The 24,048-nt window shown below is 56.3% G+C and overlaps 1 protein-coding gene across 5 annotated transcripts in view; it reads left to right on the forward strand.

Annotated features, from left to right (window-relative positions):
* The window catches only part of ANK1 (ankyrin 1), a 136,590-nt gene that overhangs the window by 87,266 nt on the left and 25,276 nt on the right, over positions 1–24,048 (forward strand). For 4 of the 5 annotated variants that reach the window (XM_054021063.1, XM_054021064.1, XM_054021067.1 and 1 more), the window contains exons 2-9: positions 4,446–4,547; positions 13,019–13,117; positions 18,868–18,966; positions 19,890–19,988; positions 20,106–20,291; positions 20,601–20,699; positions 23,393–23,491; positions 23,850–23,948. In XM_054021063.1, coding sequence (XP_053877038.1) covers positions 4,446–4,547; positions 13,019–13,117; positions 18,868–18,966; positions 19,890–19,988; positions 20,106–20,291; positions 20,601–20,699; positions 23,393–23,491; positions 23,850–23,948 — 882 coding nt within the window. Of the gene's footprint in view, positions 1–937; positions 1,037–4,445; positions 4,548–13,018; positions 13,118–18,867; positions 18,967–19,889; positions 19,989–20,105; positions 20,292–20,600; positions 20,700–23,392; positions 23,492–23,849; positions 23,949–24,048 lie in introns of those variants that run through there. The other variant, XM_054021066.1, reaches the window with a different exon arrangement.

The following is a 24,048-nucleotide window of genomic DNA, read 5'->3' on the forward strand; positions in this document are numbered from 1 at the left end:
AGCCTGGTCTGCAGGGCCCTGTCCCCCAGCAGTTGGTGGCCACAAGGACACCGCAGCCCCCCTCCTTGGTGGCATGCATTGACCATTGAACACTAGGCTCCTTGGCATGTCTTCTGAGTTCATCCTCTCTGCCGTTCTCAGGAGAGCACCAGCAGCTCCGATCCATGTCCTGGCCTGGGCAGCAGCCAACTGCTTTCTGGAGGAGGCTCAGTAGTAAATATCCCGACTGACAGAATAATAGAGAGAAAATGAACCAATTCCATTAGCGTCTGGCGAGCCCTGCAGGGCCTGCGCTGAAGCGAGGAGGGAGCCTATATTTTTAGCCAGAATGCAGTGTAACTTACTGGCTCGCACAAAGCCGGGGAGTAGCTAGCTAAGGAGCGGGGGTGAGGGGAGACCAGGTTTGGGTTTCAGCTCAAGTGCTGGACTATGGCAGTTCGACAGGGCAGGTCCGGTCCAGACACGGCTGTGAGTATTCAACACGGCTCTCCTTTGTGCACCAGGCGAGCTCTGCTTTGCTTTTCTGTTTGCTTTCTAGCTGCATTCCTGGCCACCTCCCTGCTCCGCTCTGTGCCCGGGCTTTGGCAGCCACGGGCTGTTGGAGTCCGTGGAGTTATCTCATTTTAATCATCGCAGCGCTGTGTGTTATGGACAGGGAAGCTGTACTGTGCTCTGCGCTTCCAAGGGGATTTCTCTGCAAGGTCTCTGGGCAGCGGCTGAAATGTCCACAGCAAGCTGAGGTGCTGCCCTTCCGCTGCTCCTGACTGAGCAAAGGAGGCTTCTAGCAGGCTCCAGAGCTGGAAAATCCCTCTGCATTGAGGCTGCAACATAAAATGCTCAGCTCTGCCCTGCTGTGAATCGTGGACTCTCCAGCTCAGCACCCCAGGCTCAGCGTGCAAACTGTGCACTGCCGAGCACGGCATGGGGACGTCTCTGGCCGCGGGTCCTGTCTATCACAGTAGATAAACCTGATTGAGCAGAAGGCATCTCAGTGCCACGTGATGCCTCCCTCGTTACTCTGCACCATAAACAGCAGGTCAGTCCCTTGGAGTTGGGTCTTCCTCGGAGGGCTGGAGGGGGCCAGCAGGCAGGGGTGTTCCCACAGACCGCACACACTCGCCTGGCATGAGGAGGCTGCTCTGCTGTAATCGGAAACCGTAGCGCTGCCTCCAGCACCTCTTCCTTGTAATGCCGAGTATGCTCACGCCAGGAGCCTTGCTAGCCAGTGCTGAGTCCAGCGGCTCCCGAAAGAAATGCGGCTGAGGAACTTGCTGCACATAGGGCTGAATGGTGGCAAGGGCTGGGTGAGCCTGGTGGGCTGGGTGCTACTGGGGGCCGCCAGTGCTGCTTTGATGGGACGGCCGCCCAAGTAATAATCAGACTCTTGTTTCTCTGGCGCGTGGGATTGGATCGATAGCAATAGCCAGGGCTTGGCTGCATGTCCCTGAAGTGGGAGCAGAGAGGTCAGTCGGTTATCGGACCAGGAGGCTGCAGTTGGAGTGGAGAGAGAGCTGGGTGATTGGGATGTCCTCACTCTACTGAGCGAACCCTCAACTACTGCAGAGAGAGAAGAACGGAGCCCCAAGCCCAGACACTGCTTCACCCTGCAGCCGTGGTACCACTGGCTTGTGTAGCAGCACCCGTGTTGTGCATCATGCGTTCCAGAAGAGACCGTCCCTGCCCTGAGGGCCTTGCAGTCTCAGGGGAGCACCCAGCTTTGCTCATGGACCGGGCTGAGGTGGGCCAGGCACTGGTGATTACGTGCTGCCTCATGCTGGGTCAGAACAGAGCAGTCCCCCTGCCTGGCATGAGGGGTGCTGTGTTGCAGAAGTGGCTGCCTTTCCACTGAGCGGGCCTGCCCACTTGACAGACATGTTCCAAGGCACCTGGTGAAAGATGACTCTAGGGGTCAGATTGCTAAGAGCTCAGACTCCGTGTGCCATGCTTACCTGAATATCTGGCCCTAGGTGTGTGAACTCTGGTGTCCTGGGCAAGTCCTAGCCTGGGTCATCACCTACTGCCACTCAGCATTTGCCTCATAGTTTCAACTGGATCCACTGTTCTTCACTTCCTATCCCAAGTTGTTGCATAATGTTACTTAAACAGCTGCTGCATCACCCCAGAGGTGGCTGCATTTCAGTGGTGGCTGGATTCCTAGTTCCTGTTTGTGAAGTGTTGTGTGATCCTTTGGGGTGCAAAGCGCCCAATCAATGTGTGTTACTGGCTTTAGTACAGAGCAGCTCAGCCCTGCGACACTGGGGTCCCTTCTAGGCCCATTTGAAGGGTTTTCTCCAGAGAGCAGAGTTGGTTTTATTATCATTGTAGTTTAACCCACACCGGTTGTTGTAGTTTCTGTGCCAAGAGACCCGGCTCGTCCCAAGTCACTTCTCACAACCTTTGAGCATCTCCGCCCCATGTCGCTTTGCTCTGCTGCTAACAAGTCATGATTTGCTTTGAAAATGTTACTGAACCATGGCTGGGGCCTGCCAGGCCTTGGCCAGCTCTGCCAATAGGTGCTCGTCTGTAGAGAAAGGGTGGCCATGAGCTTACAACTCTGGGCTGGAACGCCGGAGAACTGGGTTCCTGGCTCTGCCATAGATTGCCTGTGTGATCTGGGCAAATCTCTCTAGGCCTGGTCCCCATATGCAACAGAAGGGTGGTTATCTTTCCACCCGGCCAGCCTGGCCTGTTTACAGCATAAGCTCTTTAGGGCAGGGACTGTCTCTGTGTATCTGTGCAGAGCCCAGACCCCTGGGTGCTGCCATAATACGCACCCTAATGCCCACAGGCAGTTCTAGTATCGAGGGAAGCCGCCAGGTGTGGCCTGGGGATGGGCCTAGCCAAGGGTTTGACTTGCTAACCAGCTCTCTTGTCTTCCCCTCATGTTAGCTAACGCCCCCTCTTCCTAACACCGACACGGCAGCAAGCCACAGCCCCAAGCATGCACTCCTAGGGGGCTATGGTCAGAGGCTCAGGGTCTGCATCAGCGTGCGAAGCGCTTCTCCCTGCCCCCCCGCCTTGTGCTCTGTCACCTCCTGCTTTATGACCCAGGACTATATTAGCATCACCCTGTACAGGAAGTGCAAGGTTAATAATAGCCCAAGTGTCTCAGTTAGCCATGTCTCACCGGGGGCTGTGCCTGCTTCGCTTCCTGAGGGGCATTGCGTTCCTGCTCAGGCTGGGGGCCAAGGCCAGGGGCTGTGTCCCAGACAAGCACACAGAGCTGGGAGGGGGCCCCGCAGAGCCAAGCAGGACCAGTAGCGGCTGGAAATGGTTCTGGATAAACTGGTGAGATGTCTGGTGTGGAGAAGGAGGGCTCTGTAGCAAGCTTGGGTTCATTGTTGATTCGTGGCATGTCTATTTCAAGGGATTTTTTACTGATTTCCATGCCAAGAATGGAGAAATAGTCCATGTCCCTCCCCTCTGACTTTTCCTGGCCAGGGGAACAGGACCCTGGGCCAGACAGATGTGCCCAGCTGTGGTCGGGGGTATTGCTGGGTTATAAACTTTGTAGCTGTGGAAAGCCTGACTCTGTGACTAGCTTCTCCATCTCTCCCCAGCTGCTTTGTGTCAGGCCAGCCTTGAGAGCCTCGCCATGAAGTGGCCAGGGACCGCATCCCTCATGGTGCCCCATCATCCATTCCCTCCCCTCCTGGTCCCAGTGCAGCCGTCGCTGCTGGGACTTGCAGCCCCGGTCAGGCGGCTGGTTCTTTAACTGCCTCACACCGAGATTGTGATGATGCTGGAATATTTGCACTGCAGTAGCACCCTAAGCCCTCTTTCTGCGAGGTGCACAAACACATTGGGCTTGACAGAGCTCTCCTCCCATCCCTTCCATTGACCGGATGCAATCCCCTCCCAGCACAGCTGGGGGAGCCTGCCCTGCTGGCAGGGGCCGGGAGGGGAAGTAGGGTTGGGACAGGCACAGTGGAGGGTTTGAATGGGGCATTGCCAGTTGTTGCAGCACTGAGTGCCCTGCTCCCTTTTCTTGCACATTCGGCGGCTGGCTCAGGCCTTTAAGCGCCGGTGAGAGCCAGGCGGGGTGAGAACACTGGGGAAGGAAGCCGTTTCCCTCATGTTCCTGAGCTGGGTCTGCATATAAATGGCAGCTTTGCTGCGGGGCACTTCAGCCACAGCTCCTTCTGCTTCACCACAGACCCCCAGCCAGGCTCCAGCACTGAAAAGGCTGCCTGCTAGCGACAGGCCCTGTGCTGGTGTGGGACAGGGGCAGCAGGAATTGGGGGGATGGGGGAATTGAGCCCACTGTTGATGAAAGATCCCTGTTAGGTGCCCTGGAGCTGGCTGGTGCAGCTTGTTCCCTACAGCGTGTGCTCGGTTCTGGGAATGACTCATGCCCCTAGTCCTGCAATGGGTACCCTGCCCCGACATGGGGCTGGTAGGAGCCTGAGCACATGCTGACTCATGTGCTCTCTTTTCTCCCCCAGGCCGATGCTGCAACCAGCTTTCTGAGGGCTGCGAGATCCGGGAACCTGGACAAAGCCTTGGACCACCTGAGGAATGGGGTAGATATTAACACCTGCAATCAGGTAGGTTAAGGTCACTAGGATTCTGGTACCAGCCCCTGAGATCCTATAATCATGTGCCCTCTTAGCCCATGTATGACCGTCCCAGAGTGGGGGTGTTTGCTGGGTAGCAAGGGGAGTGAACTGGTGGACAGGGAGCGTGGCTTGCGGCTCCCCTGAGAGGTGGGGGGGGGGTTGAGGCCGCTGGGTGGGGCGCAGAGTGCTCGTCACAGGATAGAAGGCAGATCAGCAGTGGCAGGTGCAGTATGGGGGCCTGGAGGCCCATCCGCAGGGCCTTTTATGGACCTCCCCACCCTCAGCACTTGGTCCCCTGGCTCTCAGCACAGTGGATGAAGGTGGAGAGGGGTGTTGCTGAAATGCCAGGCCCTTAGAGGTCCCTGGAGGTGCTGGGCTGGTGGAGCCACTCACACTGCCAGGCCTGGCTCCTCTGTCCAGGCAGCGAGAGCTGCAGTCTCCAGAGGGATTGTCAACAACAGTGGGGCAGCTGCCAAAGAGCAGGGCCTGGGCTGAGCAGGGGGAGGCGCCTGCGGGGGGGCGGGATGGCTCAGGCTGCAGTGGCTGCTCTCAAGCGGAGGCTGGGCTAGAGGGGGGTGAGCTCTGACGTGCAGACTCTGCAGACAGTGTCAGTGTATGTGCGTCTGCTTTGTGCTGAGCCCCAGAGCCGCCCCATTCATATTCACCACTCCCATTGATCCACCCACTGCAGCTACAGGAGCAGGTGTTACAGGCAGGTTGCACCTGACAGTACCTTTTCGACACCGCTGGATGGGGGGTACCTGTACAGTGCTGCCGTGCCCTGACTCCAGCGAGCCCCTGGGAGCACATCAAAGGCCATGCTCTGCTCCCAGTGACACCAGGCGAACTCCATTGACTGCAGGGGGTAATTGTTGTCACCGAGAGCCCAGCCTAGCCCCAGCTCTCTGTAACAGAGTTTGCTCTTGAGGTGGGAGCAGGCGCCTGCTGTCTCTCCCAGCTTGGAGAGAACTCCTCTGCTCCCAGCATCCGGCTCTGGGCTGGGCCTCTGCAACGCCTTTGCTGACTGGCATCCAACAGGTGCAGGGGCTGTGTGGGGCCACTGGAAGGTTAGCGGAAGCGTCACTGTGGGCAGAGGAAGGAGAAAGTTATCATGTCTCTGTTGCAGCTGGATGAACTGATGTTCTCTTCACCAATCAGTCTGTCAGACGCATACATGGCTCATGCAAATATACACGCTCCCCCCAGACAGATGTGCACCCACACACTGCTGCTCGCACATTCCCCCCAGACAGATGTGCACCCATGCGCTCCCTCTCGCACGCTCCCCCCAGACAGATGTGCACCCACGTGCTTCAGCTTTCATGTGGACTCAGACTTGCCCACCGAAACTCTGATGTTTGCAGGGACATTGGCTCATACTTGTGTCTCCATGTCCTGACAGACACGATGAGATCACAGCGGGTCATGGAGCTCCCAGTCCTGCTGCTCTGGCAGGAGCCCCTGTCCCTGTGCAGACCCCCGCCATGGGACCCTCACCCTGGCGCTGCTGCTTCCACTGAGGGTCATGCACTCTCTCCAGCACCTGGCACCGGCAGCAAAGGCCATTGGGGCATCTGCTAGCCCTGATAGAGCCTTGGCTCACGGCCCTGTGTAGGAAGGAACAAGCCCCTTGGCGGGTGCTTGGCAGAGCCCAGAGACTTCGGCTTGTGACCAGAACGTTGGCTGTCCCTGGTGGTTCTGACCCTCCGGTGTGGGCCTGCCCCAGCCCCGGGCCCGGCCCCTGCTGTGTGTTCCCTGGGTTCAGCCATGCACTTGTCCCCTGTAGGTGCCATAAGCTGGTCCGGGTTAGAGCGAGAGCAGCAGTAGAGCGCGCCTCAGCAATTCCTGCCCAGCACACGTGGCTGTGGAGTGAGCCCCGCAGGGGGTGCTGCTGGGCTGGCTGGGGGACCGGGGTCTGGAGCGGTTTGTTATCTCTTAGTTGCCGTCCCAGATCCTGCTTCCCGGCCTCAGGGACAGAGCAACCTGGGCAGGCTAAGGAGTGTCCCTCCCCTCTGCCGCAGGCCGTGGAGCTGTCCCAGGCCAGCCCTGGGGAATGGGGGGTACTCCATCAGGGCTGGGCCTGCTCCCTGTTGCCAGGTAAAGCATGGGGGGCGCGAGGGCTCTGGGCAGTGCTGGGGAGCCCTGCTTGGAGGGGGAGCATTTCCGAGCTCCACTCCCTGCTTGAACTCTTATCTGTTGCCTCCTCAGTGAGAGACCGCGAGCAGCATGGGAGCCGAGTGGGGGGGCATCTGTGGCCATGGACAGGCGTAGGTGTGCTTCCCAGGGCTGGAGTGCATGGGGGGGCGCTCTGTGTGTGTGTGTGCATGGCGCTGTGTGTGTGCACTGTGTGCACGGCGCTCTGTGTGTGTGTGTGTGCACGGCGCTGTGTGTGTGCACTGTGTGCATGGTGGTGTGTGTGTGTGTGTGTGGGCTTGCAGGGGTGGAAGTCAGAAGTGAATTGGCCCAGAGTTGACTTGTAGAAAGTCTCTACCTTTGCTGATCCTTTAAACTCTTTGAATGAAAGCTGTTCCCTTGGGCTCTCCCCTTTCCTGGGCTCCTTCCTCTGGGAGAGACTCGGACCCCTGCCTAGGTCCTGGCAGGTAAGCAAAGCAGGAACTGATTGTGTATTTTGCTACCTACCGTGTAAGTCTCCATGGGGATGCTGCTATTGAATCTCCAGCATGTGAAGGATTTGTAGATCTGAACAGTTTTGCAGTTCACCCTCACCTTAGCGCCAGGCCCCTGGGCTTTGTGCCAGGCTCCACGCTAAGTAGATCACAGACTTACACCAAATCCAGGCAGGATCTTCCGAGCGGCTGTGCTTTCGTTTCCGAATCCAGCATGCTCATGAAACCCAACTGCTGCTCTCTCGTCTCCCCGGGGGAGCAGAGCCCTGGTACTGAGCTGCAGCATGAGGCCGGTTACTTGGCATGCTCGCCCTGCTCCTGGGTTGGGTACATTCACTCACTCCTCAGTGAGGGTATTGAACGTGCCCGCTGCTCTCTCAGATCACTGGGAATGGGTGTGGGTGGGGGAGGGTTTAAAGCGGGGCGAGGGAAGTTTAATTCTGCGTCACGTTCTTTTCCTACGAGTTCTGGAGCTCCCCGCCTGGTGCAGCACGGCGTCGCTGGATGCAAAGGGAAGCTGGGATCCATTCATTCGCCTGCTCTGCACTCAGCTTTGGGCGTCCCCAAGGCTGGGGGGTAGCAGGCGAGAGTGAGCTGAGGGGGCAGTGGCTACTTCCAAGGTGTGAGAGGCCATGAATAGAGGGTGACTTGAACCATGCTGCTACTTCACCTTTGAGACTAGCTGAAAGCTCCTGAGGAGACCTGGGAAGTGCCCCGCCCCATCGCGTTATTCCCAGAGAGAAGGAATTCCGGGGCCTGGAGGAGGCTATGCGGGTAGAGAGCAGAGCTCATGTGCCTGGTTCTGAACGGCCCTTTCCTAGCATGGTGGGGTTCCCTTCTGCCAGAGTCTCCATTCGGTGACGTGCAGGGAGCTCTGCCAAGCCTGCTGCTGGTGAGACGTTGTACTGCCTGGAGTGGGAGAACCTGGGAGCGTGTGACTGCGGCAGTCAGGAGCCTCCGTCAGTGATGTCTTCAAACTGGTTCCCGTTTGCTTTGTGCATCTCGCTGTGGTTAGATGGCACCTTTGGGTTTTCCTCCTGGGGAATATCAAACCTGTGGGAAAGGTCCAACCTCACATGTCCTGTATGTAATAAAGGGGATGTATGTGGTCAGACCTATCCCACAGGCCCTGTATTCTTACACAAATGCAGAGACCTTAACATGCCATCTGATCTTCATCCCCATCCTTCCGATTCCATCATCATCATCGGCACCAGTACCAGCATCTTCACTGTGCATCTCCTTCCTCCACATGCCTGTCCGATTCCCAGGCACTTCGCTGCCCTCGCTTTCGGTTTGAGACCTGAGAACAGGCAAGGCCCGTTGCTGCCAGCTCCCTGGTCAATAGGAGCTAGCATTCTAGTCTGTCCAGGTGTGCAGCCAGGTCAATCTCCTAATCTGTAACCTCGCCCAGGCCCTGTACCTTGCTCCCTGTGGAGAGCAAAGCCCCATCTCTCGTGTTTTCCGAATAGTAGAGTGCATTGTGCATGTAGCCACTGGGCAGAATATTTCAGGGTGGCATTCACAGCAGTTAGGTGTGGGAACATGATGCTCTCCGATTAGGATACTGCACAGGCTCCAGTCCTGCAGGTTGGTTTGGGGCAAATGATGGAACAGATTGCGTTGTTCTTGAGGCTTGGATACAGACTGTGAACACTCAGCTCGTCACTCTGGGGCCGGAGAATAAAGATTTTTCACAGGTTTCCGAGCATCTGAGAGGATATTTACTACCCCTGTAAGTGACAGGATGTGTGTGTTACAGAGAGAGAATCTGAGTGTGTTTATTGCCGTGTGTGTGTCATGGACAGAGCACCTGTGTGTCTGTGTTCACGTGTCTGGTATGCAAATATTCCAGAATGTGTGTCTATACCCATGTGCTCTCTCTCGCTGTGTGTGTGTGTGTTAGTTACAAGTGAGTGTGTCTATGGCCGTGTGTGTGTGTGTGTGTGTTACAGAATCTGCTTTCACTGCATAATATCCATCTCTCCATTTCAGCTTTTTTCTAGGAGCTTTGCATCCTCCCAAGCTAGGTGCATTTCCGCTTGGCATGATGCCTCTCCCCTCGTGGGATCTGAAAGTCTTTCAAGTCAATTTTCAGCAGATGTGTGTGGATTTGTAGGTTTTACTCTGGTATGATTAGGGCTGTTGCCAGAGCTGAATAGAAGAATATTTTACAAGGAATAAATTCATCTCTTGGCTCTGGTACTTTGCAAGGGGCCCTTCTAGCAGGAGATAGATGGAAAGCCTCTTTTTAGTTTTCAGAGTAGCAGCCGTGTTAGTCTGTATCTGCAAAAAGAACAGGAGTACTTGTGGCACCTTAGAGACTAACAAATTTATTTGAGCATAAGCTTTTGTGGGATACAGCCCACTTCATTGGATGCATGTAGTGGAAAATACAGTAGGAAGATATATATATACACAGAGAACATGAAACAATGGGTGTTACCATGCACACTATAAGGAGAGTGATCAGTTAAGGTGAGCTTTTATCAGCAGAAGAGAAAAAGAACTGTTTGTAGTGGTAATGAAAATGGCCCATTTCCAGCAATTGACAAGGAGATATGAGGAACTGTAGGGGAGGGAAAATAAGCATGGGGAAATAGTTTTACTTTGTGTAATGGCCCATCCACTCCCAGTCTTTATTCAAGCCTAATTTAATGGTGTCCAGTTTGCAAATTAATTCCAATTCAGCAGTCTCTCCTTGGAGTCTGGTTTTTGAAGTTTTTTTGTTGTAATATTTTTAGTAAAATTACTCAACCATGAGGGTTTTTTTAAGTTGAATGTTAATGTTGAGTATTTCCTGGAAGCTGGTTGGAGCTGGAACCCCAGGGGTGCTGCTGGGAGCCCTTCCTTGTGTCTCCCCCCAAGCCGGATTTCCGTGGAGACACATCAGTGCCCTACAATGACCTTTTACCGGTTTAGAGAAGCACCAGCAGACAGACAGCACGTGTGATGCACCAGGCAGGAGTGTCCCCCCACAGCAGATGCTCACAGCTCAGATGGGCTCCACACACCCAGCTGCAGGAATGAGGAAGCACCCAGGTGCAGGAGACGTTCTCTGGGGGCAGAAGTCCCAGTTGAAACAGCCTAGGAGGGTTTAAGCCCCTCCCCACCCACCACCCCAGCCCTGGTGGTCACCCCTGGGAAACCAAACTGGGCACCCGAAATAAGAGCAGAAGCGGCCTCTCGGGTGCTGACTGTGCTAATAGCTGGCTGTGGTGAGATGCTACCGGGGCGCTGGCTGGGCAGCCATGCTGCACACCGAGGCTGTGTGTAGGAGAGATGCCAAACCGAGCACTAGTAGAAATGTCCCTGGGGGGGTTGTTTTATTGATGACACAGTTTCCTGGAGTGTGTGCAGCTTAACAGCCGCACAGTCTCCTCCTGACCCTGCACTCCTCACTACCAGTGAAGACAATGGAAGCTGTAACTGAGTGAGAGCAGCACGCCTGGGCTCTCCCTGTGCAGCTTGCAAAGCAAGGAAGAAACCAGCACCTTGTTTGGGTTTGGCCTCCCCTTGCAGGGTTTGCAGCCCCAGTAGTGCAGCATGTGGGGGTGGGGGGGTTAGGGGGTGCACGGGAACCACAAGGCAAGGTTGGCTAGGAATGGTTCTCAGCTGAGTGAAGGGCAGAACAAACAGTATCAAAGGGGAAGGTGAATGAGCTGTACGTCGTGTCGGGCGCTGTAGGGTAACAGAGACGTGTGAAAGTCATTTGCCATTGGACACAGGCCTCTGCAACTGGTTCTTCTGCTGATGGAAAAAAATGACCTAATATTTGCAGCTAATGTTTTATATGGTAACTTCAGTGAAAAATGTTCCCCTGGGGCATTTCCTCTGATACCTGGTGGGTTTTGTGTGCCTGTGTCTGGAGCCAAGGTTAGAGGCAGCTGCTGCTTCTGATATGATCAGTGGCCCAGACAGAGCTCCAAGCTACATTTTAAGTTTTTATTTCAATGTTGGTGAATGTTAGGGCTTCTGCAGACTTGTCCCTCCCGGCTGGTCCAGTGCAGTTCAGTCCTAACCTGCAGCCCCTGCTAGCCGAGCTCTGGGCGCGTGCACACCCACCTTTGCCCTGCCAAGGCACCGTAATGCTGACCTGCAGCACCTAGTGCTGGGCCCTCTTCAGCAGGGACAGTAAGTCATTCCCAGTTGTGCGCTGTGGGGGTTGAGCTGAGCCCATCGTATTAATGTCATTGTGCCAGGGTGGGGATTTTCCAGGACCTCCAAAGTGAGCAGATGAGCCCCGGGGCCCTGCATGGGCAGGGAGAGCTGCATTGTTGTAGTGTCGTTATCGTTCTCATGGAGCTGCTCATGGCTCCCAGAGTTCATTGAGCCCAATCCATAGCACATGCCCCTCACGGTGCCACGGCTCCCAAGTAAGCTCCAGCACCAAGTACTACGTCAGCCTTCATCCTCCAGTGCAAGGTGCTCCTGCAGAGAGAAGACTGCATCAGCAGCTGCTGTGCAGCATCTCGGCGTCGGGCTCTGACAGCAGGGCAAACACTCCCGCTGCTTCCCCTGCTGCAGTGCCTGCCTTGTAAAGACACCCTCTGGGAAGGGGCTCTGGGCAGGACTCCCCAGGGGTAGGGAGGGCTGCTCCCAGCTGAGGCTTTGGAGCCCACAGCTCTGGGTCCAATGTACTGGGAGTGAGCCGGGGTTTGTACTGTGCCTAGCCCGAGGGTTCCTGGTCTCTGAGCGGGGCCCCTAGTGCTGCTGCCATGCCGATACTAAGAGCGAATGCCTGGAGGAGTGGAGCATTGTGCTGGCAAAGGGAAAACAGTTGGGACACTTGTGTTCACCTGCAGCAGCCAGTGGCATCCCAGACACCAGGGGCCTGCCAGTACAGGGCCCACCACACATACCGATTGCAGCACCATCTGAAGGGGGAGGGGTGGGCACATGGGGGTGGCATCTGCTCAGAGGCAGCCTCAACTCAGGAGCTTCTTGCTGCAGAAACCCTCTCTCGCAGCAAGAGCCATTGGGCAGGCCCAAGGGAGCTGGCATGGTCTAAGGCAGCAGGAACTGGTGTGAGAGCACAGTTGGGCCCAATCAGCGTCTGGGCTCAAAGCGACCTGGGCAGAGATTTGGGCCCTGACAGGCAGCAGGGTGTGTGTGAGTAGAGCAGGCAGCGGTCAGAGCAGCACCACAAGGCGTTTGTCCCAGCTGGGGCGGTGAGTGTTGCTGGGAGTCCTGGTGTTGGCGTGGCTGGTGGGAGTTTGTGCTAAACCTAGTAGGCCGCTGTGCAGAGCGTTGGCACTGGGGCATTGCTGGAGGAACGATGCTGGGGGTGGTGATGCTGCTGCCAGATGCTGGTAGGTTTGTCTGGCACAGGAGCACTGTGGGTGGGCAGATGGCAGGCACCAAAATACCAGGTGCCAGTGGATTCTCCTCGCTCCATCTGGATGCTGATGTGAGCTGATCTCCTGAGGCAGCAGCTCCTCACCGGGGTTTATAGCTCTGGGATTCTGATGTCCCTGCTTCGAAAGGAGCAATTCGCAAGGAGAGCAAACTGGCTGGGCACCAGGAACTGCTGAATCGTAGTCCCAGCTCTGAGGCCTCGAGCAAGTTACACCTGCCTCTGTTTCCCCGTCTGTATCGTGGGGCAGCGTGATAGATCTGCATTGGGTCTAGGGTAGCTGGTATCTAAAGGCTCAACGTTGTTAGCAGCTGGTGGCCCAGGGCTTCGCTCTGCTCCATGCAGCTTCGTGGGCTTTGTGTTTGCAGCCCCGGCTCCATGGGCTCCATGGCAGCAGGGTTCCCCTCTGCTGCCCCCAGTTTCCATGAGTGCGTTCCCCAACCTGGCTAACCAGCCCACCTCTCTGCTCATTCCAGAACGGGCTGAATGCCCTGCATCTGGCCTCCAAGGAAGGCCACGTGAAGATGGTGGCTGAGCTGCTGCACAAGGAAATCGTTTTAGAAACGACAACCAAGGTAAGGGCTGGCACGGGTGGGTAATGGGGGCTCAGCACATCCTTTGCCCACATTGTACCCGGGGGAGGCTGGGCTTGTAGCAATGGCACTGGGCTGACACTTGGGAGACATGGGTTCTGTTTCGGTCTCTGCCACAGCTTCTCTCTGCAGCCTTGGGCAGGTTCCTTCCCCTCTCTGCTCTATAAACTGGGGCAGGGGATACTGACCTGCCTCCTGGGGTGCAGGGGCCTTTGTCCATGTTGTGTGTGAAGCACTGCGGGACTCCCAGTTGGATGACAGGGATAGAGGAATCGTAGAAGATTAGGGTTGGAAGAGATCTCAGGAGGTCATCTAGTCCAACCCCCTGCTCAAAGCAGGACCAATTCCCAACTAAATCATCCCAGCCAGGGCTTTGTCAAGCCAGGCCTTAAAAACCTCTAAGGAAGGAGATTCCACCACCTCCCTAGGTAACCCATTCCAGTGCTTCACCATCCTCCTAGTGAAAAAGTTTTTCCTACTATCCAACCTGGACCTCCCCACTGCAACTTGAGACCATTGCTCCTTGTTCTGTCATCTGCCACCACTGAGAACAGCTGAGATCCATCCTCTTTGGAACCCCCCTTCAGGTAGTTGAAGTCTGCTATCAAATCCCCTCTCACTCTTCTCTTCTGCAGACTAAACAAGCTCAGTTCCCTCAGCCTCTCCTCATAAGCCATGTCCCCCAGTCCCCCAATAATTTTCATTGCCTTCTGCTGGATTCTCTCCAATTTGTCCACATCCTTTCTGTAAAGGGGGGCCCAAAACTGGATGCAATATTTCAGATTTGCCTCACCAGTGCCAAATAGAGGGGAATAATCACTTCCCTCGATCTGCTGGCAATGCTCCTACTAATGCAGCCCAATATGCCGTTAGCCTTCTTGGCGACAAGGGCACATTGTTGACTCATGTCCAGCTTCTTGTCCACTGTAATCCCAAGGTCCTTTTCTGCAGAACTGGCACTTAGCCAGTCGGTCCCCAGCCTGTAGCAGTGCATGGGATTCTTCCATCCTAAGTGCATGACTCTGCACTTGTCCTTGTTGAACCTCATCAGATTTCTTTTAGCCCAATCCTCCAATTTGCCTAGGTCACCCTGGACCCTATCTCTACCCTCCAGCGTATCTACCTCTCCCCCCGGTTTAGTGTCATCCACGAACTTGCTGAGGGTGCAATCCATCCCATCATCCAGATCATTAATGAAGATGTTGAATAAAACTGGCCCCAGGACAGACCCCTGGGGCACTCTGCTTGATACCGACTGCCAACTAGACATTGAGGGGTTAATCATTACCCATTGAGCCCGACGATCTATCCAGCTTTCAGGCCACCTTATAGTCCATTCATCCAATCCATACTTTTTTTAACTTGCTGGCAAGAATACTGTGGGAGACCGTATCAAAAGCTTTGCTAAAGTCAAGATATATCTCGTCCACCACTTTCCCCATATCCACAGAGCCAGTTATCTCATCATAGAAGGCAGTCAGGTTGGTCAGGCATGACTTGCCCTTGGTGAATCCATGTTGACTGTTTCTGATCACCTTCCTCTCCTCCAAGTGCTTCAAAATGGATTCCTTGAGGACCTGCTCCATGATTTTTCCAGGGACTGAGGTGAGGCTGACTGGTCTGTAGTTCCCCAGATTCTCCTTCTTCCCTTTTTTAAAGATGGGCACTATATTTGCCTTTTTCCAATCATCCAGGACCTCCCCCGATCGCCATGAGTTTTCAAAGATAATGGCCAATGGCTCTGCAATCACATCAGCCAACTCCCTCAGCACCCTCGGATGCATTAGATCCGGCCCCATGGACTTGTGCATGTCCAGCTTTTCTAAATAGTCCTTAACCTGTTCTTTCACCACTGTGGTCTGCTCACCTCCTCCCCATACTGTGTTGCTCAGGACAGCAGTGTGGGAGCTGACCTTGTCTGTGAAGACTGAGGCAAAAAAAGCATTGAGTATTTCAGATTTTTCCACATCATCTGTCACTAGGTTGCCTCCCCCATTCAGTAAGGGTCCCACACTTTTCCTGAACTACTTCTTGTTGCTAACATACCTGCAGAAACCCTTCTTGTTACCCTTCATATCCCTTGCTAACTCCAATTTTGCTTTGGCCTTCCTGATTACACCCCAGCATGCTTGAGCAATATTTTTATATTCCTCCATAGGCATCTGTCCAAGTTTTCACTTCTTGTAAGCTTCCTTTTTGTGTTTAAGCTCCCCGAAGATTTCACTGTTAAGCCAAGCTGGTCGCCTGCCATATTTGTTATTCTTTCTGCACATCGGGATGGTTTGTTCCTGCAACCTCAATAAGGCTTCTTTAAAATACAGCCAGCTCTCCTGGACTTCTTTCCCTCATATTAGCCTCCCAGGAGATCCTGCCCATCTGTTCTCTGAAGGAGTCTAAGTCTGCTTTTCTGAAGTCCAGGCTCCGTATTCTGCTGCTCTCCTTTCTTCCTTGTGTCAGGATCCTGCACTCGACCATCTCATGGTCACCGCTGCCCAGGTTGCCACCCACTTCTACTTCCCCTACCAATTCCTACCGAGGGCATGGGGAGGACAGCCTTCCGGCAACTCCTACTCGCTACCAGGTCTCTGCTACCTCCTCTTCCCTTTCTCCCCCTGTCCTTTCCCTGCCTGTCTAGTTTCCATCCCTCGTTTACGAAGCGACTGGGCAATGGGTGTAATTGGCGGTGCCAGGCACTGCACCTTCTCACCCTGGGAGGATGCACAGCATGTAGGGACTGGCAAACCTGCTCAGGGGCCTGTTCCCCAGCTAGCTCTTTGGGCTCCTCGCCTGGCCCTGGAAGCCAAGAGCGGGGGTTCTGACCCCCAGCCTGGCACTGCAGGTGTTTCTGGGCCTCCCCCAGCCCTGGCATCACAGCCCTGGTGTGAGCTGGCTGGGAAATGGGGCTGAGGACTAACGTGGTGTCACTTGCACCAATTGACATTCCATGGGAGTGCAAACGTGTGTGCCCTGGACTGGTGAATCACTACCATTGCACACCTGCTGAGAGCCCAGCCAGCCTAGCTTACACGCTGCCATTCACACCAGTTTTCTGAGCAGGGTTAGGGCCCTGAAGCCCTCAGCACATAGACACCATCCGAGTCTCCCCGCAGACATTGGCGGCTGCTAGTCACACGTGCCTAGTGCTTGCAGAGCTGGGCCCAGCACAATGGGCCCCTATCCTGATTGGGGCTGCTGGAGGCTCCCTCCTGTATTAGTCAGTAACAGTCACACTCTGTGCACGGCCCAGCTGCCCTGGGCCCCACGTGTCCCTCTCTCTAGCCCTGTCCCAGTGCCATTGCCCTTGCTGCAGTGATCCTGAAGCAAGGGAGGTGCAGCTGTTCCCATGCGATTGGTTCAGATGTGCCCAGGTGCACTGCTACTCTTAACAGCAGGAGGACTGTGCTCAGATCTCACACCCCCCCTCCTCCCAGCAGAGCAGCTGGTGCCGTGAGCACAGGGACAGTCCCACATTCTCTAGCCGTTGCTGGGCCTCCTAAGGGAGTGCAGGGCTAGACTTTGACTAAAGCCCATCCTTAGCCTGTGCCTCTCCTGCCTCTTGGCCTGGAGGACAGGCTGGGATTCATGGCTTTGAGTGTCTCCAGTTCAGCTAAAGGGACCCCTCTCCTGGAGGGAATGGGTTACAAAGGGCATCAGGCTGTGCTCGGTCCCGGAGCAGGGGAAGCAGCATTCGTCTACAGAAACAGCTGGGGATAAGACCACTGAGGATGTGCTCTGAGCTTCGCCAATCAAGCCCATTGAGACATCCCTGGGTTAGTAGGTCCAAAGGTGGAAATTGAAGAAATCCAGGCCCGGGCTCAGAGCCTGCCAGGGGAGCACAGGGGGAGAGCCCACTCCAGGAGCAATGAGGGGGCTTTCCAATGCTGGGAAAGAGGAGACCACTGCGCATCCAGGAGAAGGGCAGCAGCAGGTACCTAACCTGTGCGAGCGCCTCCTGTCCCAGGTCCAGCAGAACCGCACAGGCCCTTCCTCCCAGCCCTGGGCTGAGCTGCTCAGGCCCAGCCTGGGCCAGCCACAGGTCTGTGGCTCTCTGAATAACAAGTCATTGTCACCTTGCTCACCCGAAAGTCACCACGGGGGACAGCAGCGCTCACTCGTGACCAGCGGGACAGACTTTAGCGAGGCGAGCAGGCTGATGAACGAGCAACCTCCAGCACAGTCTGAAGTGAGCCGGGACTGCGAGGTTGCCTGGCTCTGTGTGCACCACATCACTCACTGCACAGTGTCCGTGGCATCAGCGTTCTGCCCTGTCAGCCAGAGGCAAACGCTGCAGAGGCCTGTGTCTGCATCTCCCTGCCTGCGCGGTTCCAGCATTTCAGGGTTGGGAGGGCGCTGACATCCATGGCATGAGATCCGCAAAGGGGATGCAGCGCGGCCTGGAGATGGATTGGCTCCTGCTCCCCGGCCCCTGCCGGGCTCTGGCAGTTGCGGCCCGTTGAGCCTGACTCAGGGTTTTCTGGCTGCGCTGCCATTGATTTAATGTAGAGTACAAAATCCTCCTCCTCCTTGTGCTGAAAAAAAGGATGTGGGCCAAGCATCCTGCGCGTGCTGCACGGAGCCGTCGGGCTGGCTCAGGAGTACCCGCTCCCGAGGGGGCCAGGCCCTACTCTCCCCTCCCCGCCCCAGTGCTGGGGGCTGGGCCTTGCCTGCTGCAGTACTCGCTCCTAGCCATGACTGGCTCTGTCCGCTGACTTGGGGCCCTCTTGCCTTTCCTCTGTCACTAGTGGCCAGGCTGGTGGGCTGGCTCCAGTCTCTTGTTCTGTCTTGTTTATTGTCTCCCTTCCTCTGCCTCCTTCCCCTCCCTGCACCGCCTTCGTCCCTCCCTGCGCTGTCTGTCCCACCCCCTCACCCTTTTGCCTCTTTGCTTTTGTGTCCCACTCCCATGCTGTGGCCTCGCCTCCACACGAGTCCTGTTTCCACTGCCTGGCGAGGTGCCAGCTGGCCAGATTCAGCGGGGCCCCTCTCGCTGGCCCAGGGACTCAGGCAGACTGTGGCTCTGCAGAGCTGCTCACAGAGCAGATGCAGTCAGGGCAGCGGGAGCAGCTGGGGGGCACAGGGAGAACAGCCTGCCGGGTGAGTTAGCAGGGGGGCAGCCTTGGTCTCAGGCAAGCCCAGCTCAGCAAGGGGCACCTGGGATGGGCGTTCAGCAGCGCCCTGTCCCACACTGATCTTCTCCAGGAAGCAGGATCTCCACAGCCACCTGCACACTGTGAATCCCTCCCAGTAGCCCCCTATGTGCCTCTCCAGCATGGAAACAGCCACCAGCCCACGTGGCCCCAGTGTGGCCTCCCGACTCCCAGGACCAGGGACACACAGACATACATGCTTCGTCCCTCTCCCTGGCACAGAATCCATGCCCATGGCTAGTGCACACAGCCCTCCTGTGTGCACGCTGGGTTTGCCCACCCTGGAGTGTTTGTTTGCAAATTAACTCTCTGTGCCCTCCTCCCCTCCCCTGGGACACGTGTGGAAATGCCGTGGCTCGTCTGTACACGGGGTTTGCACGTGTTGGTTAGGTGTCAACTAACGCATGTTGAATTACACGTTTCCCTGAGTCCAGACTTGGCCTGCGTGGCTAGTGTACGCACTCCCCAGTGGCTTGCAGCCGAGAATACCAGCTCCAAGCACACCTACCTGGCTTCCCCATGCACAGCCGCTCTCAGACCCTGCCCCGTGTGCTGCACCCTGACTCGCCCTGTCCCGCTGTGTTTCAGAAGGGGAACACGGCCCTGCACATCGCAGCCCTGGCGGGACAGGAGGACGTGGTCCGGGAGCTGGTGAACTATGGGGCAAACGTCAATGCGCAGTCGCAGGTAAAGTATGCTCTCCAGGTGTTAAACAGCCCCCAGGCAGGTGCGCTGGTCCAGGCTTGGCCCCTGACAGTGCTGGCAGCCATGCCCTAGAGGCCGCCTGCTGCCCAGCCCTGCAGTGCTGATGGCCACTCCTGGGCTGGCTTTTCTCTGCCCGTTTTCCCTTGAACCATTGGCAAGCCTCGTGCCTGAGCAGACACGGCACCTCTGGCCGGCCGGGGAGGGTTAGAAATGTCATGGCAGGAGGACAGGGCCACGCTACCAGTGCTGGCCTGCAGCTGCTGCTCCCCTGGAAGGTCAGTAAGAGCTGGAGAAAGAGAGAGAGAGAGAGAAACATCCAGGGCCAGGTTTCCGAGGGGTCAGCCCCCAGCGTACTCCCAGCATGCTGAACGCAGCTCGAACTTGGCCCCTAGTGAGTAGGGGCGGGGATGGGGAAAGCATGTTACCACACTTCACGCACAGAGCCACCCAGGAACTGGGTATGTGACAGGGAGATGGCATTGATTTGATCGCCTCCCTGTCACTGGTCCCCTGTCTGGCGAGGCGCATAGCTTGGCTGTGTCTGCGAAGTGCCCGGCACAATAGGGCCCTGTCTGGAGCCGCTGGGTGCTGCTGAGGTGTGGATATTCACTAACACTAGCGAGTAGAGACGCTTTCCCATCTTGTCCGGACCAAGCACTTGACCCTTTGTTCTTCTCAGAGATCCTATGGCACTTTCTGAAGACTAGGGGTGTTACCCTGGCAGGTTTCCTGGGCCAGTCCCAGCATCCATTCTGTCCCGCAAATGCCATTGGGGTTTCACTCCTCCTCCCACCCCTGCTGTGTTTCACCATGTGGGGTGGGGTGGCTGCAGGCTTGCAGGGAGCTCTGGGTCCTACAGGGTGAGGAGCAGTCCGTGACGGTCATGCATGGCTCTGTGTTTGCAGAAAGGCTTCACGCCCCTCTACATGGCAGCGCAGGAAAATCACCTGGAAGTCGTCAAATTCCTGCTGGAAAGCGGCGCCAACCAAAATGTAGCCACAGAGGTGAGACCCTGCAGGGGCTGGTGCCCAGAGCCCGTGGTCAGTGCTGCTGTCGGGCTATCGTGTCCTGCACTGGCTCCCCCTTGCTCTGCATCTCACCTCCCTCTCTGTCTCCGGCAGGATGGCTTCACGCCACTGGCCGTCGCTCTGCAGCAGGGGCATGAGAACGTGGTCGCCCACCTCATCAACTATGGGACGAAGGGGAAGGTCCGTCTGCCCGCCCTGCACATCGCTGCTCGCAACGATGACACCAGAACGGCTGCGGTGCTCCTGCAGAATGACCCCAATGCCGACGTCCTCTCCAAGGTACCGCAGACTCCCCTGAGAGGGCTGGTGTCAGCCAGCACTCCCACCGGAAGCCATGCTGCACTGGCTGCCCAGAGCCTGGCACTCCCGCCCTGCTCCCCTCTCCCCACTGAAGGGTTTGCAAGCCTCATTTCCTCCCAGGCCCTGCGGCCCCAGGCCGTCTCAGAGCGCACTGCAGAGCATGCTGGGGCAGGGAATCGGGAGCTGGCCCAGGTCCCTGGGACAGGGGGCTGCAGTCAGGATCCGAGCCCGTCTGCAGTCAGTTGGTCTGTCTGTGGGGCTGCACTGACCCGCCCTTTCTCTCCCCAGACCGGATTTACCCCCCTGCACATCGCGGCTCACTATGAGAACCTCAACGTGGCCCAGCTCCTGCTGAACCGCGGTGCTAGCGTCAACTTCACCCCACAGGTGGGTCAGAGGCAGCCCAGCGCCGCACGCACTCGGCAGCGAGGGGCAGGGGCTCGGGAACGTCTCGCTATGCTGTCGGAATGGCACGATCTGCCTGGAGTCTGCCCGGCTGCTCTGGGGTGTGCGGAGAGCAGAGATCCTGTGGGCGGGGCAGACGGCTACCTCGCCAGGGGCTCCTAATGGCAGTCAGCAATTACTACCCCTGCCCACATGGAGCCCGTCCCCTCCCGCCTGTCCCAGCCACCTTCGCCCAGCTGGGGACCTCCAGCCTCTCTTGGCTCTGCTGGCAGCTGCCCCCTCGCAGCCCCACTTGCATGCGGCACATGAACGACCCGTGTCCTCATGACAAGCATGTGGCCTGGGGGAGCGGAGCAGGAGCTGATCCACACCCTGCTGCCTGGGGCCAGCGGGGACTTGCTGAACTCCCCACAGGTGGCAGAGTTAAGCACATGCTGTGTGACTGGAGAACTTTCCATCATACGTGCTCAGCAGCGGCTGGGTTGGGAGGCTTTTCTCTGCGTCAGGCCTGTGCTGCTGTCTGCCAGCTCTGGGGGGCAGTGGGTGCTGACTGCCCCCCACCTCCCCTAGCTCCATAGGGCAGTGGGCACTGACCTGCCCCGCACCTCCCCCTGCTCTGACTGCCTGTCGCGGAGTGTGGGGGAGACAAGGCCCTGCACCCCCCGCTTCTTGCGATTCACCATGACTCTCAGCCAGCCAGTAAAGCAGAAGGTTTATTCAGACAACAGGAACACAGTCCAAGACAGGTCTTGCAGGTACAGACAACAGGACCCCCTCAGTTAGGTCCCTCTTGGGGGGGGGCAGGGAGGCCAGAGCCCCATTGGGAGGCCAGAGCTCCATCTGGGCTCCCCTCCATTTCCCCATTCAGCTCCAAACTGAAACTCCCTCCAGCCGTCTCACTCAGCCTCCCCCCAGCTCCTCCCCCAGTCTTTGTCCAGTTTCCCCGGGCAGAGGTGTCACCTGGCCTCCAACTCCCTTCCTGGGTTCTCATGTTATGTGCTCAGGTATCCTCCCTCAAGGAACAGAGTAGCAGCCGTGTTACTCCTGTTCTTCTTTTTCCCTCAAGGAAAGTCTCCCATCCCCAATGCAGACCGTCCCAGCAAAACTCCCCCGCAGCCTTCTGTGACAATGCGGTTCTGGCGGAACCCAACTGAGAGTGCCAACTCAGGACAAATTGCTCAAACAGGGCAGTTACAGCCCAAGGCTGGGGTTTTTTCCACCTCTAAGGCAAACCAAACCAAACCAGCCAGACTAAGAGGACTTCGGTCTCACCCCACTGGCTAACCGCAAGTCTCATAAGCAATCTCCTTAGACACTCCAGTTTCCCAGTATTACCACCAGTGCCACTCGTTATGGGGACAAATGGTTATGAAAACCAATACCCAAGTAAAAGAAAAAGGTTCTCCTGATCCCAAAGGACCAAGCCCCAGACCCAGGTCAATATACAAATCAGATCTTACCCACAAATCACGCTATTGCCAATCCTTTAGAATCTAAAATCTAAAGGTTTATTCATAAAAGGAAAAAGATAGAGATGAGAGTTAGAATTGGTTAAATGGAATCAATTACATACAGTAATGGCAAAGTTCTTGGTTCAGGCTTGCAGCAGCGATAGAATAAACTGCAGGTTCAAATCAAGTCTCTGGAATACATCCCCAGCTGGGATGGGTCCTCAGTCCTTTGTTCAAAGCTTCAGCTTGTAGCAAAGTTCCTCCAGAGGTAAGAAGCAGGATTGAAGACAAGATGGAGATGAAGCATCAACCTTATATAGTCTTTTCCAGGTGTAAGAACACCTCTTTGTTCTTACTGTGGAAAATTACAGCAAAATGGAGTCTGGAGTCACATGGGCCAGTCCCTGCATACTTTGCTGGGTTACAAGGCGTATCTGCCTTTTCTCAATGGGTCCATTGTATAGCTGATGGTCCTTAATGGGCCATCAAGCAGGCTAGGCAGAGCTAACACCAGTTTGTCTGGGATGTCACCCAGCAGCATAGCATAAGTTTGAAATACAGGTTTCAGAGTAGCAGCCGTGTTAGTCTGTATCCGCAAAAAGAACAGGAGTACTTGTGGCACCTTAGAGACTAACTAATTTATTTGAGCATAAGCTTTCGTGGACTACAGCCCACTTCTTCGGATCCGAAGAAGTGGGCTGTAGTCCACGAAAGCTTATGCTCTAATAAATTTGTTAGTCTCTAAGGTGCCACAAGTACTCCTGTTCTTTTTTTGAAATACAGACAGTATAGAGCCAATATGCATAACTTCAACTACAAAATTGATACACACATATAGACAGCATAATCATAACCAGTAAACCATAGCCTTGTCTTAGACACCCCATTTGACCCCCTTTATACAAGATTTGGGTGCCACTACAGGACCTTGGTTGCAACAATGATCTATATGGTCCCAGATTATATCAATAACGTCACACCTTCCCAGGTCAATACTCCCCACTCAGTATTCAAAGAACACATCAAGAACATTCCCAGTTCGTCACACTGCCTGCCCCCCCCAAGCTCCGTGGGGCAGTGGACGGTGATTGTCCCCCCATCAGCTCCATGGGGCAGTGCATGCCGACCTGCCTCCCCCAGCTCCGAGGGGAATGGGCACTGACTGTCCTCCCTCCAGCTCCGTGGAGCAGTGGGCTCTGACGGCTGCTGTTTCTCTGCCCCTAGAATGGGATTACTCCGCTGCATGTGGCCTCCCGCCGGGGCAACGTCATCATGGTGCGGCTGCTGCTGGACCGAGGGGCCCAGATAGAGACAAGGACCAAGGTGAGACTCACCGTGTCCCCAACTTGTGTTCCCCACCCCCAACCTGAGACCAGAGCCCTTGTGCGTCGGGAGCCTGAGACACACACCCCACCCCGCAGACCAGAGCCCTTGTGCGTCGGGAGCCACTGGCCACGTGTGTGCACTGTCCAGACGGGCTGGTGAGCGGGCGTGTCACTGGGCCCTGGGGAGAGGGCAGCTTGACGGAGATATGTGGCTGGCTCCTGGAGCGTACAGGGAGCATCAGGCTGGGACAAGCGTCCCGTACCTTGTGCGCTTGATTTCACATCCCTGAGGTCCACAGAGTCTCTCGTCATCCCCCACTCGCCCCGAGGTCCTGACCTCCCTCTCTGTTCTCTAGGACGAGCTGACTCCCCTGCACTGTGCAGCCAGGAATGGACACGTGCGAATCATGGAGATTCTGCTGGACCACGGGGCTCCCATCCAAGCAAAAACCAAGGTGCCTGGCCCTGGCCTCTGGGGCTCTGGGTGTTGCCTTGCCTTGGCTCTGCCTCGGAGCCTGGGCCTGCTCCCTGGGTGCTGGGGAAGCGAGGGCCCTG

The sequence above is a fragment of the Malaclemys terrapin genome, chromosome 2, assembly GCF_027887155.1.
Source record: "Malaclemys terrapin pileata isolate rMalTer1 chromosome 2, rMalTer1.hap1, whole genome shotgun sequence".
Classification (NCBI taxonomy): Eukaryota; Metazoa; Chordata; order Testudines; family Emydidae; genus Malaclemys; species Malaclemys terrapin.